Source organism: Oryctolagus cuniculus, chromosome 10 (assembly GCF_051225735.1).
Source record: "Oryctolagus cuniculus isolate XC-2025 breed Fujian yellow rabbit chromosome 10, ASM5122573v1, whole genome shotgun sequence".
Lineage (NCBI taxonomy): Eukaryota > Metazoa > Chordata > Mammalia > Lagomorpha > Leporidae > Oryctolagus > Oryctolagus cuniculus.
Window position 1 is genome coordinate 119,676,174 of NC_142876.1, and position 16,202 is coordinate 119,692,375.

Sequence of the window (16,202 nt, forward strand, 5' to 3'; positions counted from 1 at the left end):
ATATATAACTCAGTGACACAGATACAGTGACACACAGATACATAAACTCATGGTGACACACAGGGTACACATATATAACTCAGTGACACAGATACAGTGACACACAGATGTACACAGAAACTCATGGTGACACACACAGTACACATATATAACTCAGTGACACACTCAGATACAGTGACACACAGATACACACATAAACTCATGGTGACACACACGGTACACATATATAACTCAGTGACACAGATACAGTGACACACAGATACACACATAAACTCATGGTGACACACAGGGTACACATATATAACTCAGTGACACAGATATAGCGACACACAGATACACACATAAACTCATGGTGACACACACAGGTACACATATATAACTCAGTGACACACTCAGATACAGTGACACACAGATACATACAAAACTCAGTGATACATTCACACACAGACACATACACATATATACACAATGACACACAGATACACATACACAACTCACAGTGATACAGATACACAGATATACACATATACTCATGGTGACACACAGGTACACACACATATAACTCACAGTGAGACACACAGATATACATACAGTAACACACTCACAGATACATACATACACAACTCATAGTGACACAGATGCACACACAGTGACACAGATACATGCCATGACACACACATACACACAGTGACACACTCACATACTTATACACAGATACACACACATGCACCATGACATACCCATACTCACAGGAGGTACAGGAATGAACACAGATATACATACATACACATTCACATACAGTGACACATTCACATAGATTCACACATATACACAACTCACAGTGACAGATACACATACAGTGACACACTCACAGGTACACACACAGTGACACACAAACACACAGATACACATGCACAGTGACGTACTCCTAGAGATACACATACACAGTGATACAAATAATCACACACCATCATACACAGTGACACACACATAAACGGTGACTCACATACATTTACATAGATGCACACAGATACAGAATGACACATACCTACTCGGAGTGACACATACACATCCTCTGACACACTCATATACACAGTGACACACAGACACATACAGTGACACACACACTCATACAGTAACACACTTTGATACAGATACACAGTGACACAGGAACACTCAGACATACACTGCAACACACACATATATACACAGTAACTCACACTCATATGCACACTAACACATTCACATGCAATGACACACAGATACACAGTGACACAGGTACACTCACATATACACTGTGACACATATATACAGTGAGTCACACTCACACACAGTGACACATACACTCAAAAGATACACACACACACTACACATGGTGACACACCAGTACACTCATACACAGTGACACACATACTCATGTATACACACATGTACACATGATGACACACAGATACACTCACAGTGACACATGCACTCACACAGTCACAGTTATACACACACATACTAACAGCCACACAGTCACACACTCAGTCATGCTGTATACACAGTCACCCTGTATACATACATTCTCACACAGGCGAGCACATGCAGGCACACAGTCATACACACACACACTCATACACTCAGTCACATACATACACACTCACATACTTGCATACATTCTCACAGTCACACATACACACTTATGCTCACACTTGCACACTCAGTCACTATCACACTCATGTAGTCACATATACACATACTCATAAACACTCACACTCTAGCACATGCAGGCATACACTCACCACACACTCATACACACACACACACACTCATACATGCACACTCACACAGCAGGAAAGGACAGATATGTTCCTGAAAGAGGTTGTCCCCGGGGCCTTGAGTGACAGCATGGGCCCTGGTTCTGCTGAGATCACAGGGACCTTCTCATGCTGCTTGTTGCCAGTGGGAGGGGCAAGGGTGCCGAGCAGAGCAGAGCTGGTGACCCTGGGAACAGACCCTCAGGGTGTTGGGAAGGAATTTGCCACCAGTTGGGGTCTTGTTGGACCCTGCTCAGGACTCAGGGGGTGCGTGGTACATGTGAACTTGATGAAGTTGACCTTGGTGCGAGGACGAGGTTTGCCAACCTGAATGCAGGGGCAGTGTTTTGGGAGAAGCAGGGGTGTTTCCTGTCCCCGTGGGCAGCTCCGTACACCCAGCAGGGCCCTAGGAGGACTCCCTTGGGTTCAGGAGAAGCCAGATGCAGGGATGGCAAGGGTCCCAGCCCACGCAGCTCCTCCCGGGGTTGAAGACCGAAAGAGGCCCCTATGTCAACTGGTGCACTGGCATGAGGCTGCAGCCGCAGGGACGGCTGGCCGGGGCGGCTCCCGGAAGTCCTGCGAGCCTGAGGCTGGGGTGGGGGTCCCCGCGGGTGGCTCTGGGCGCCCTCCCCCGATCTCTGGTTGCCATTGCATGTCCGCATTCACGGACTTTGCAGGACCCGTGTGCTCTAACCGATCTTCCTCCTGCGTAATCTTTTCTTTTTCTCCCGCTCTGCTGCCTGCTTATTTTTTGTTATCAGAGGAAGAAGAAATGCTCGAACCAGGAACCAGGTATTTACTGGACAGGCCCACCAGCCCCCTGCCTTTAGCTCTGCCCGCCGGAACGGGCCGGAGCCCGGCTTGCCAGCCACCTAGGGGTCCCTCTTCCTGCCCTGGCCCCGGCCACAGTGAAGTGAGGGCAGAATTCGCAGGTGGGGTGTGCAGGAGCCGAGACGCACACAAAGCCCTGCTGCCTCTGCGGGAGTGCATCACCCCTGCCCCGTGGCCTCCTCTCCCCCAGCTCCCCCCGCCCAGGCTAGTCACATAACACAGCCCCTTCTTAAGAAAGCCACTTCCTGTTTTGTGCTCCTTAAGTGACCTGGAATAACAGACAGGTCACCGGTTCTGGAATCCAAAAGAATAGGGCCCCCTGCCTGGCGTTTGTGGCCGTGGGCCATCCTGGGCAGTGGTCCACACCCCCGGTGCACCTGTGTAGAATTGCCTCTTAGCCTTGTGTTCTAAGCTTGGCCACTTGATGGCCAGTGGCTGGCAGTCACTGCTTCTAGAACTTTTCCTTGTTGTCCAGCACAGCAAGCATCTGGGTGCTTAGCTTGTGACATTGTGAGTAGAACTGGCGCCCCCTTGGTGGAGCTCCAAGTCCCCGTGGGGACCAGCCCTGCTTCCACCGCAGTGTGTTCTGCTGAACCCTGGTATCGGGGCCCACAGCGATGGGGAGGCCTTGATGCTGCCTATCTGTCCCTGAGCGGTGGGAGGCAGAGACCCCTGCAGAGGCTGCACTCGGGCCCCTGTGCTCGCTGGGCACAGCCCCGTTCCCTGCCCTAGAGGTGCCCGTCAAAGCCTGCTGGGAGCCTGTTCCAGCCCGCTGGGGAAGCAGACAGAGCATTTCCTTAAAGTGACCACAGCTATGGCTTTCTCTGCACAGAACTCCAGCCTTTCTCTCGTAACCATCTGTGGAGACTTGAGGATGAGCAGTTTCTTGCTTGTTTTCCTACTAATCTGGTGGCACTAACACTCTGGCTTGAGTTCCTAGTCTGTGTTTCAGTGTGTTTTTCCCATGATGGCTGCCAAACCCAACACAACTCACCGTTTTCTCCCCCTAAGGAGTCAGGACAAGCCATACCGCTCGTAGTGGAGAGCTGCATCCGATACATCAACTTATATGGTAAGCACGGCCTCGGGCTGCTATGCTCAGCTCCCTGAGAGCCGCTGTGGGCTGCTGGGTCGGGGCGGGGGGGAGGCCAGTGAGATGCTCCCTCACCTTGGAGGTCTCCTGCCCATTCCCTGTTTCTGGGAGCAAACACCCATGGGACAGTCATTGTCTCAGTCTCGTTGGGGTGTGTGTGTGTGTGTGCATAAGTAGTGTCTGGAGAACCCAGGACCAGATGGGCAGATCCAGGGGCCAGGAAAGGTGGGGGAGGAGAACTGTGGCAGCCCCTCTCTCGCTGCCACCCAGCCCCAGAGCCCTGTGCCATGTGCTCCCAGTGCCATGGGTCAGTAAGTCAGTTACCATGCCTACACTGTAAGCTCCAGGCAAGAGACAGCGTCTTGGATTTGTTAGCCGTAATGCCAGAAGCATGGAAGCTGCACCTATCCATTACTCATCCCTCTAAAAATGTACATACCAGGTACGTAGCAGGCACTGTGGTAGACAGTGGGAATACAGGTGTGAACCAGACAGGTGTGACACCTGCCCGCGGTCACTGGTATTCCCAGCTAAAAGGCCAAGGACATCAACAAGCAAAAAAGTGAAAGAAAACTGGATTTTCAGCTAGTGGTAATGCCATGGAACTGATTAAAAGGGGTGGCTGTTTTGGCTGAGACAGCGAGGTGGCCCCCAGGGAGCAGTCGCAGCCAGCCGTGCGTGGAGAGGCCTGATGCGGGCAGGAGAGTCAGCATGGCTGGGGTCAGGAGCCGGGACTTGGGAGGCAGAAATGCAACTAGCAAGGGGGACAAGGGTTTGTTGAGCGTATCCTGTGTGCCAGCCAAGCTCCCAGTAAAGCTGGCATTTTAAGACTAAGAACTTCCTAAATTAGACAGCAGAGACTTGTTTTCTATGCAAATACAGACAGCAAAAGGGTCAGGCTCCCCATTAATTCCCACTTAGGACTAGGCAGGCCCTTGAATTGCTCTGGTCCTGTGTGTAGGTTACTGTTGAGTGGTCGCTGTAGCTTCAGGGTCCGGCCTATGGCCTTGGAAGATGTACAGGAGGCCGTTCCTGGCTGGTAACTCCGTCTCCCCGCGCTCGTGTACTCCGGGCCGGAACGTGCCATCCAGGCTGAGTCAGTGCAGGGGAGGGGGTGTGTGGTGCCGGCACCCTTCCCCGTGGCCCTTCCGTGGGCCTGGATGGGAGACCTCAGCCACGGGAAGCAGGCAGGCCTGTCGCATGAACAGTTGTACTTGCTGCAAGATCACATCTGGGCTTCTGCCAGGAGAGACTTTGACGGCAGTGACTGTGGGGATGGGGGCGGAGCCAGGCCGTGGGCGGAGTTTCTGCATCCCCCAGGGTCCTGCAGAGCCCTGGTCTCCTGGTGCTCAATGTCCCTTTATTTGTTTCTTTTTTAGGACTGCAGCAGCAGGGCATCTTCAGAGTGCCTGGGTCTCAGGTCGAGGTCAACGATATCAAAAATTCCTTTGAGAGAGGTGGGTGCAGAGGGCTGTGTGGGCTGGTGGCTGGGGAAGCCGGGATGGGTGTTCTGAGTGTCTGGGAGCCGCCAGGGAGCCGCCAGGCTGCAGGTGCTGGCTCGTTCTGGTTCTCTGGAGGTGACGTGCAGCTTCTCTTCCCGAATTCATGTGCTGAGGCTGTGCCCCTGGAGCTTCAGCTGTGGCTGGTGTGTTCATTCCACCACAGTTGGCACACGCTGTGACCTTTCGGTTCCCTCCGGAGAGCCCCCTGTTCACTGTTCATGCACTACCCCAGGTGGAGCCTCCCTAATCCCCAAATCTGAAATCCCAGATGCTCCCAAACCTGCAACTCTGTGAGCACAGCTGTGATGCCCCAAATGGGGTTCCCACACCTGGCGTCATCTGAGGCATCACCATCGAGACACAAGCAACTACTGAGCGGTGTGTAGAGGTGCACATGGAGCTAATGTGGATTTCATGCTTACTCTTGGGTCCCCGCCCCAAGATTATCTCATTGTCTGTAGGCACGTATTCCAGAGTCAGAAAAAAAATATTGGAAATCCAGAACCAAGCCTTTGGGTGAACTTGGTTACCCTCCAGGGTAAGCTGGTGGGGGGTGACTGTCTCCAGGGGACGGTGCAGGGGCTGCTGGGGGCAGAACCTCGTGAAGAACTCTGGAACTTTTATGTGAGTCTGTAATGGGTGCTGCGCTTCAGGAACGCTGAAAGCACTTAGAAGACGCTGAGTGGCTCTCGGGACCCATGTGTGTTCCTCTTTATGCAGGGTTTTGCCAAGCTGCTCACTGAGGGGAGAACACCTACCCCCACCCCCAGAGAGGTTCTCCAGTGCTCAGCTGGCTTGAGCCAGGGTGTCGGCGCTCACTAGGAGTGACACAGCCTAAAGCAGGACACTGACGGCACTTGGTGTGGTCTCCCTGTCTCTAACGGGGGCTGCAGGCCGCTGGGGGTCTCCATGCCGAGAAGGGACCCGCCAGGGAGGAAGGGCTCTGTTCTTCCCAGGCCTCTGCTAGGCAACCCACTTTTTACCTCCCTGCTGGCTTGGAATTCAAAATCCACATAATTCCATAAGGGAGACCATCACCAAGTCATACTCCTTGGATCTAGGACAGAACTTGGAATTCGCAAGTCCACACCCTTGTCCCAGGAGAGGGAAAAGTTAATCAATCTTCAGGCATCTTGAAAGGCACCTCTGTACCCGGGTACTCCACACAGCACCTCTTCATTCAGGTACCCACACAGTACCACTGTACCCAGGCATTCCACACAGTACCTCTGTACCTGGATACTCCACACAGCACCTGTGCACCCAGCTACCCATACAGCACCTCTGTACCTGGGTACTCCACACAGCACCTCTTCATTCAGGTACCCACACAGTACCACTGTACCCGGGCACTCCACACAGCACCTGTGCACCCAGGTACCCACACAGCACCTCTGTACCCGGGTACTCCACACAGTACCTCTGTACCCAGGTACCCACACAATATATCTGCATCAAGGTACTCCACATAGCACCTCTGTACCCAGGTACCCACACAGCACCTCTGTACCCGGGTACTCCATATAGCACCTCTTCATTCAGGTACCCACACAGTACCACTGTACCCAGGCACTCCACATAGCACCTCTGCACCCAGGTACCCACACAGTATATCTGCACCCAGGTACTCCACACAGTACCTCTGTACCCAGGTACCCACACAGCACCTCTGTACCCAGGTACCCACACAGTACCTCTGCATCAAGGTACCCCACACAGCACCTCTGTACCCAGGTACCCACATAGTATATCTGCATCAAGGTACCCCACACAGCACCTCTGTACCTGGTTACTCCACACAGCACCTCTTCATTCAGGTACCCACACAGCACCTCTGTACCCAGGTATCCACACAGCACCTGTGCACCCAGGTACCCACACAGCACCTCTGTACCCAGGTACTCCACACAGCACCCCTTCAGCAAGGCACTCCACACAGCACCTCTCTGCCCAGGTACCCCACACAATACCTGGGTACTAGGTACTCCACACAATACCTCTGTATCCAGGTACCCACACAGTACCTCTGCACCAGGTAGTCTACACAGCACCTCTGCACCCAGGTACCCCACTAAATAGTACCCACACAATACTTGTGCACCCAGCTACCCACACAGTACCTCTGCATCAGGTACCCCACAAAGCAGCTCTGTATTAAGGTACCCCACTAAACAGTGCTTATCCAGGTACCCTACACAGCACCTTTTATTGAGGTACCCCACTAAACAGTGCTTATCCAGGTACCCTACACAGCACCTCTGCACCCAGGTACCCCACACAATAACTCTGCATCTGGGTACCCCACACAATAACTGCATCCAGGCACTCCACACATCACCTCTGTATTGAGGTGCCCCACTAAATACGTGCTCATCCAGGTACCCCACACAATGCCTGGGCACCCAGGTACCCCCTACAATAAGCCTACATTCAGTTACCCCACACAATGCCTGGGCACCCAGGTACCCCACACAGTAAGTCTACATTCAGTTACCCCACACAATGCCTGGGCACCCAGGTACCCCACACAGTAAGTCTACATTCAGTTACCCCACACAATGTCTGGGCACCCAGGTACCCCACACAGTAAGTCTACATTCAGTTACCCCACACAGTGCCCGGGCACCAGGCATCTCTACACAAAGGTATCCCACACAGCACCTCTGCATCCAGGTACCCACACAGGACCTGTGCACCCGAGTACCCCATATAATATCTTTGCACCCAGGTACCCACACAGCACCCTCACCCAATACCCACACAACACCTCTACATTCTGCTTTGCACCCTTTTGGAAAGTGCTTCCCCCGTCCAGCGCTCTCAGCTCAGATCCGCTGCCTTATTCTCTGAATGTGTCTGATTGGGAGTTTGGTCGGAGAGGCCCAGTGACACACCCAGGTCCTCGCTGTTCTGTTCATCGTGTTCTGTGCCGGCCTCTGCCAGCTGTGCCAGGCAGACACTGTCCCCTCCGGCGAGCTGCAGCTCCTCTCTCTGCAGGCTCACTCCCTCTTTGCCTGGAAGAGCTGCCTTCTGACCCGCCGTCTCAGTGCCAGGCTGAGGTCTAGCCCCAGGAGGCAGCCTGCAGCCCCCGTGCACGTGTCGGTAGCGGGTGTACAGAGCGAGAAATGCCAGGATGTGGTGCTCAGTGTTCTCGCGGGGGCCAGGGGCAGCTTCTGCTTCTGCTCCGGGATCCTGGGTGCTCGGAGCCTGCCATGCGCAGGATCTCCCCGCCCCGATGTCTGCCCAGGTGTTTGTGCGTTCTCTCCACAAGCACACATGGGGCCCTCTAGGTACAGGGTTGTGGCCTCGAAAGGCTCGGCCACTGCTGCTCAGGGAGCCCGTTAGTCAGCGCACAGTGCAGACAGGTGGGGCCTCGGTGGAGGAAGCCCTGGGCAGCGTGGCAGCTGCAAGCCCAGCTGGAACAGAGGGAGAAGGAGCAGCGAAGCCGGGACGGCGTGAAGAGTCTGGGCATGGGGTGGGGCTGTGGGGAGAGGGGAGGATGCAGAAAGGACTTCCCGAGCCCAGGGGCCAGCGGTGCATCTCTGCATCAGCATCTGGGACGCAAGTGTTGTCCAGCGCTGCCCGGAGCCCTGTGACGTCACTGGCAGCCCTGTCCAGGCCCTCCAGGTTCTTTGTGTGTGCATGGAACCATGGTCTGCAGCCTTCGCTGTTTCCCTTGGGCTCACCCGGTACGCAGAGCCCTGGGTTGGCCGCCTGGGTTCTAAGGGGACGCCTCCCAGCACGGTGCCTCCGGCCCAGCCAGCCGGCCCCTGTCCCACTCCCCTCCCCTCCACAGCCTGTCGGTGCCCATGGGAGAGCAGGCAGCCCCCTCTGCTTCCTGTCCATCGGGACCATGACTGGGTAAGGTCAGTGCCTCCTGCACCTTCCCGGCTGCTTTGCAGGGCTGATCCTCTGCTCCTCACAGCCCTGGATGGTCTCAGGCTAAGCCAGCTGGGCAGACTGTCTCCTGGATACAGCTGGCCTTGCTGTCTTTCCCGCTCTCCGCGTTGAATCCCTTTCCTTGCCTGCCCATTTTACTCCACCTGAGCCCACCGGGAGGCCATCCTCTAAGAGAACAGGTGCTGGTGGGGCTCTGTTAGGAAAACGCTGTCCTTGCTCCCCAGGCTGGCTCGTGCTCCCTCTCTCACTTCCTCTTTTCTGGTTCTTCCTGTTTGCCAGCCGAGGGTCTGGGGTTTGGCTCCTCCCCCAGCTGACCCCTGGGGGATTGGCGTGCCCCTCTTCCCGGCTGTCCTGCTGCATTCCCCTGGCGACCAGGTGGCCAGGTCCTGGGCCTGGCTCAGTGTCACTCCTCCTACGTGCTCTTCACTCGCTCGTGGTCTAGCCTGTGATTGGATTCTCTCTCCAAGCCAGCGCGACGTGTGTGTGTGTGTGTGTGTGTGTGTGTGTGTGTGTGTGTTTAGCCTTTGTTCCTTTTACATTCAGAGTCCTTCTGGTCTGAGCCCCGCAGGGTGGCCGTCCTCGCCACGCGTTCAGGGGCTCTGGGAGCCCTCCCTGACCCCCAGGAAGGTGCTCTCGGAGGAGCATGGCTCTCTTCTCCTTAAACCTCAGAAAGATCAGGCTGTGTCGGAAATCTACTCAGCGCTTACTGTTCCTAAACTTGCCGCCTTCTCCTTCCAACATGAGCCACCCAGGCTTTGCGTGGGAATTCCTCTGCCACTGTTGACTGTACACCTTCAGCACGCTGCTTGGATACGGGAAGGAGAAAGGGTCCTGGAGAGGCAGGAGTGTGTCAGGCCAAACCCTAGAGAGCCCCGCCCTTGCCTCCCAGGCCCTCCTTCCCACTGTGGTCCCCACAAAACTCTGTGGTGCCCCCTACAGGCAGGGTGGCAGAGGTGCAAGGTGTCTCGTGCAGGGCAGGGAGCAGCTGCAGCAGGATTTGGGTTTGATACCCCAGGAGGGCCTGACACCACCCGTCTGAGGTCTGCTTGCTGCCTCAGGAGAGGGCTGTGACCAGCACTTTCTGGGACAGCTTGTTGGGGCTGAGAAACATGGCTGGGCCTCTGGCTGCAGGGAACTGCCCAGCTGATGGGTGCCTATATCCAGGTTTTCCTGGGCCCTTTAAGGCAGCCCTGCCCTGCAGGTGATGCCCATGGCGTGGTCAGAGTAAGCTGTGGGTGGGGCTGTCCGGTGAGGCTTGCGCCTCCCGCCAGGATGGCGGCTCACACAGGTGAATGTGGCACTCTCCCAGCCTGCCTGGGGTTTCAGCTCCCGTTCTTCTCCTGGAAAAAGCTCCCCCTCCCGCCACCCATCCTGCCCATCTCAGCCTCTGGAGATCCACTCGCTCCTGGAGCCGCAGCTGGCCAGCCTTGCCGAGAGCCTGGGTGTGAGCAGCTCTGTTGGTGGACTGAGCATCTTTGGCTAGGAAGGGCAAGGACTCAGGCTGCGTGTATGGGCAGGTGTGGGCGTCCCGGGCGGTGCACTCGCCTGTAGATGAACAACATGGGAGTCATGCCTGGCAGTGGAGTCCCCAGGGACAAAGGGGCAGTAAGAGGAAGCGCCATCTCTAGTTCCTTAGGCTGCTGCTAGGACAGAGAGGGGGCTGAGGAGGGAGCCCTGCCCGCCCCACGCCTCCCCCCACTCACCTGCACGTTGAGTACTCCTGATCTGAAATGCTTACTCCCGGAAGTGAGTGTTGGGGATTTGGAATATTTGTATATATTGTGTACATATGTGAGTATGCATATCTGTGTGTGTGCATAAAATATCTCAGAGACAGAACCCAAGTCAAAGCATGACATTTGTCTGTTTCATGTATGCCTTGTATTCACAGCCTGAAGGTCGTTTTTTACAGTATTTTTGGTACTTCTGTATTTTGACTGTGACCCCACACGTGAGGTGTGAAATTTTCCTTTTGTGGTATTGTGTTGGAACTCAAAAACTTTGAGGTTTTGGAGCATTTAGGATTTCAGATTAGGAGTGCTGAAGGATTCAGATTCGGGAGGGAGCGGGGAAGGAAGGGTTCTTGAAATTGAGCAGAAGTTATTACTAGATTCTGAAACCATGGCTGAACCCCGAGGAACACAGTTCTGGGCCCACAGTCTGAGCACCTTGGTTCTCTGAGTATCATGTCCGACCACTCACTTCTCACAAAGGGGAAAATGTCAAAAATTTATTTTATTTATTTGAGAGGCAGGGAGAGAGAGAGAGAGAGAGAGGGAGAGAGGGAGAGAGGGAGAGAAGGGGAGAGGGAGAGAGGGAGAGAAGGGGAGAGGGAGAGAGGGAGAGAGGGAGAGATCTCCCATCGCTTCATTTACTCTGCAAATACCTGCAACAGCCTGGACAGGGCCAGGCCAAAGCCAGGAGCCCCAGGCGTTCAATTCAGGCCTCCCATGTGAGTGCAAGGGACCCAGGTCTTTGAATCATCACCTCCCAGGCTGTGTGTTTGCAAGAAGCTGGAGTTGGGAGCAGAGCCAGGACTGAAGGGCAGGTACTGTGATACGGGATGTGAGCGTCCCAACCAGTGTCTTAACTGCTGGGCCGAATGCCCACCCTGAGAAAATACCTTTAAATGTAGAGACCTGGAGGCCACCAGGGGACCTGACCCGGGGACCAAACTCCTGTCCTCCTGGTGGGACACGGTTGTGTACCCACAGCATTGCACGTGTAGTATTCCTGTCACAAAAAGACGTTTCTCCTGACTGTAATCATGAGGAAGCAGTCAGACGGCCACAGAACGTGGGGCCATCCACACGGCACATGGCCTGCCCTGTCCAGGAAGTCCGTGTTAAAGACAACAAACCAGCACACAGACATAGCAGGGTCTCTGTGACCTCCAGAGGACGAAAAGACTCACAGGCACAGAGTGAGTCGCGTGAACACTGCCTAACTCTTAGCTCTCGAGAAAGTTCTAGAAAAGCTGTCTTGTGGCAGCTGGGGGTGTTTGAGTGTGGGCTGGATCTGAGAGGTTGTTTGGGGATGGTTGTTGATAGTGTTCGGGACAGTCACGTCGTCACGTGAGAACTCTGCTCTTGGGAGCAGCAGCGCCGTGCCAACGCCTGCAAAGCCTCCTGAGCTTTGAAAACATCAATTCAGAAAGATGAGTGTAACTAGGGGTTACTTTTACAACTGTTCTGTGTCTTTGGGCATTTTCTAATAAGTTGCCGGAGAACTTTTTAAAAATACTTATTTGAGACATAAGGAAAGAGGCAGATAGCTCTCATCCACTGGTTCTCTCCCCCCCCAAATGCCTGCCACAGGAGGCAGGCATGCAGTCCAGGACTCCCAGTGGGTGGCAGGAACCATCACCACTGCCTCCCGGAGTGTGCCTAGGCAGGAACCTGGAGTCAGGGGCAAACCCAGGCGCTCCGTGTAGGAGCCTTGACCACCAGGCCGGCCGCCCACCTAAGGGGTACTTACCCACGAAGGAGGCTGCCCGCGGCACCCTCCCTCCAGTTCAGCCCGCCCTCCGCCTCCTTCCCGCCCTGAGACCCCTGGTTTGCCTCCCTGCAGGTGAAGACCCCCTCGTGGACGACCAAAATGAGCGAGATATCAACTCGGTCGCCGGTGTCTTAAAACTGTATTTCCGAGGACTGGAAAACCCACTCTTTCCTAAGGAAAGGTTTCAAGACTTGATATCTACCATTAGTAAGTATTCCTCAGGGGAGTGAGAGCATGCCCCAGCGTCGTCCGCGAACCAGCTTGCTGGAAATGAGGCCCTCGCAGGGTGTCAGGCCCGGCTCTGGAGGTGACAGGTACCCCCTGGTCACCCGGCGTCACTGCCCTTGTGCCGGCTTTTCTGACTCCTCGTAATCCTGACAGAGGATTCTGGTTTCTCGTTTGCAGAGAGACACAGTTTCCGTGTACAGTAAGCGCATTTGAGAAAAACACTGCTGGTACATGCCAGCCGAGCTGGGATCGGGGCCTGGAGGTGAGGGCGGTGGAGCTGGTGTGCATGGAGGAGCCTCAGATGCTGGGGTGGCTGGGGCAAGGCTTCCTAGAGCCAGGCCAGGAAGGAGAGCTGGAGGGGAAGTCCTTTGTGTATGGCAGGGAGGTACAGTGGGTGAGGCCTCCAAACCCCGGGTGCCCCAGTGGGGCGCTGCTGGAATTGAAGGTAGAGCAACGGCTTGTGTTTCCCACACATTTGGGACCCTGGATACCAAATGGCAATAGTGCCCTGCAGCCCCTGTGCCAGCCCTAGAGAGAGCCCCGCAGACTTCCAGGTGCCCACGGGCTGTCCATGTCACCCCGTCTGCGATGCGAAGCTCCGGGACTCCGGGAAGGGGCAGCCGCTGGGAGACGAGGCCGCAGCCTCCTCGTGAGGGCCTGGGATGCAGAAGAGAGAGGGGGAACGGCTGTGTTCCAAAGGGACAAACCCACGGAGCGTGGAGGTGGGCAGCGGGGCCGCGGGGGGAAGCCCCGTCTGGGAGAGAAGTCGCCGTGGCGTGGGAGGTCAGCTCAGAGCCCCACGGCTGCTGTCCCTGGCGTCACCTTCCCAGCTTGCCCGTTTGCTGCCCGGGCCTCTGGCAAACACCCCAGGGCTGAGCTGAGAGGCATCTGCCAGGGTTTCAGGCCAGCCCTTGGCTTGAGAGGTGGTTGTGTGTTGGGCGTGCACTTCCTGGACAGTGCTGTAGCTCCTGTTGAAAGGGGGTTAATGACACATGGTCCCCCGCTGAGCTTGCCAGCACCTGTGGGTGACAGGTGACAGAAACTCCACTTCAATGGGCTGGGTCTGTACCCAGATGCTTTTAGGCCCGGCTGGTCTCAGACTCTCACACAGCATTGGTAGGAGCCTGTCTCTACTCCATCTCTGTGCTGCAGTCTCTCAGGCAGGACCTCCCTCCTGGTAGCCCCCGGCTGCTTCCCTCCAACCACGTCCAAGGTGCCTCTCTGCTGGTTCCTCCAGCCCTAAATTCCAAGGATGGACTCTGATTGGTTCTGTTTAGGCCACACCCCACCCCTCCCTGTGGCCAGGGATGTGAGGCTCTGATTGGCCAGGCCTGGATCCCTCCCTGATCTGGCTGCCAGCTGAGAGTAGAGCTGGCTCCCCAGATCCAGGTGGTCCCAGAGGTATGTGGGAGGCGGGGCCGGTGAGTGGGCAGCTCCTTGCTCTCTGAGGGTAGACGGCCCCTGAAAAGCCCCTCTCTGTTCCAGAACTGGAGACCCCAGCCGAGAGGGTGCATCAGATCCAGCAGATCCTCGTCACCCTGCCCCGCGCCGTCATCGTGGTCATGAGATACCTCTTCGCCTTCCTCAACCAGTGAGTGCCAGGGTGCGGGCACCACCGGGGTGTCCTGGGGCTTTTGCAAGTACTATGCTTTTTTTAAAAAAATTAAAAATTTATTTGAAAGGCAGAGAGAGAAAGAGGCCGTCCATCCGCTGATTGACTCCCCAGATGGCCACAACGGCCAGGACTGGGTCAGTCTGAAACCAGGAGTCTGGAACTCCATGCTGGTCTCCCATGTGGGTGGCAGGGGCTCCAGCACTTCGGCCATCTTCCACTGCTATCCCAGGCACATTAGCAGGGAGTGGATAGGAAGTGGAGAAGCCGGGACTCGAACTGGTGCTCTGATACGGGGATGCCGGCATTGCAGGCGGTGGGCGGCCTAAACCACTGTACCACCACACAGGCCCCAGGTACTCTAATGTTTTCAGCAGAACCTGGAACCTTCTTGGATCTGAGTAGAGCCCCCCCAAAAAAGAAACCCGGAGGGAGGATTTGCCTCTCCCAGATGACCTGTGCGTGCCTTCTCTCCCAGCCTCTCCCAGTACAGCGACGAGAACATGATGGATCCCTACAACCTGGCCATCTGCTTCGGGCCCACCCTCATGCACATCCCAGATGGGCAGGACCCCGTGTCTTGCCAGGCCCACGTCAACGAAGTCATCAAAACCATCATCATCCATCACGAAGCCATCTTCCCCAGCCCCCGGGAGCTGGAGGGCCCCGTGTACGAGAAGTGCATGGCTGGAGGGGAGGATTACTGGTAAGACGCCCCGGCCCCAGGAGGAAGCCTGTGTGCTCCTGCTGCGCTCAGTCTCCCTTCCACCTGCGTTTTCTCGCCAGGGCTCCACAGCAGCTTTGTGGGAGGCGTGGGTGCGTCAGCCTTGTGGGAGGCGTGGGTGCGTCAGCCTTGTGGGAGGCGTGGGTGCGTCAGCCTCCGCTGGCTGAGTTACAGGGCGCTGGTTTGAGCCAAGTGGTGCTTTCCTGGGGTGCTTGGTTCAGCAGTCTGGGGAGACAGCTTCAGGTATAGCTGGACCAGGGACTCAGCTGCGATCCTCAGGACCTGGTCCTGCTGCCTGCCCGCTTTGACAGCCCCTCCCGTGCCGGGCACAGGAGGCCCCCAGCAGCTGCAGATCTGTGACCCCGTATCTGCATGTCTTCAGCAGAAAGGGAGCTGCCCCTTCCTGAGTGTCCCAACACAGCCCAAGAGTTGGGTTTGCTGTTGGGGCTGGGGCTGCGGTCATGAGCACGGTGGGGACGAGTCAGAAGGCCAGAACTGGCGGGGGGTGGAGGGCAGCCTTTCTTAGGAGGCAGGGGAGGGGCGATGACGTGTCCCACCCTTGTCCCTTCCCACCTAGCAGTTCTGTTTTCCACATCAAGCGAGCTCAGTTCTTTGAGATCAGCAATCACTAGGGGGCGCCTCTGTGTATTGCTAACTGCCCAGAGTCTTAGGGAGAATATTCTAGAACGTTTTCAGAATCAGGGCTGACTGCCTTCCCCATACTAAGACCTTACCGTGTGAAGACAGGAAAAATTTAGAAACGTGGTGAAGATGGGAAGCCCCGTGCCCGCCGTGGGAGACCTCTTCTTTCCTGATGTCGCGCCAGCACGCAGCTGTCCGCGTAGGCGACTGCGGTGTTGCCGGCCAGGTGTGAGCAGAGCGTCCCTGGGCTGCAGGCTTGCTTGCCCTCTCCGGGCGTACCTGGACCGTGCTTCCTGCAAGGGAGGGGCTCCCGCTGCCTGGGTGTCCCTGTGCGGGGCTGCGTGACAGCTCCTCACAGCTCCCACCCCTTGCA

General features: G+C 55.9%; 1 protein-coding gene across 5 annotated transcripts in view; it reads left to right on the plus strand.

The window, feature by feature from the left end:
• SRGAP3 (SLIT-ROBO Rho GTPase activating protein 3) overlaps positions 1-16,202 on the plus strand; it is a 247,013-nt gene that overhangs the window by 206,452 nt on the left and 24,359 nt on the right. For 4 of the 5 annotated variants that reach the window (XM_070051214.2, XM_070051218.2, XM_089306737.1 and 1 more), the window contains 6 exons: positions 2,561-2,591; positions 3,642-3,702; positions 5,103-5,180; positions 12,696-12,830; positions 14,337-14,442; positions 14,942-15,169. In XM_070051214.2, coding sequence (XP_069907315.2) covers positions 2,561-2,591; positions 3,642-3,702; positions 5,103-5,180; positions 12,696-12,830; positions 14,337-14,442; positions 14,942-15,169 — 639 coding nt within the window. The remainder of the gene's footprint in view (positions 1-2,560; positions 2,592-3,641; positions 3,703-5,102; positions 5,181-12,695; positions 12,831-14,336; positions 14,443-14,941; positions 15,170-16,202) is intronic. The other variant, XM_070051215.2, reaches the window with a different exon arrangement.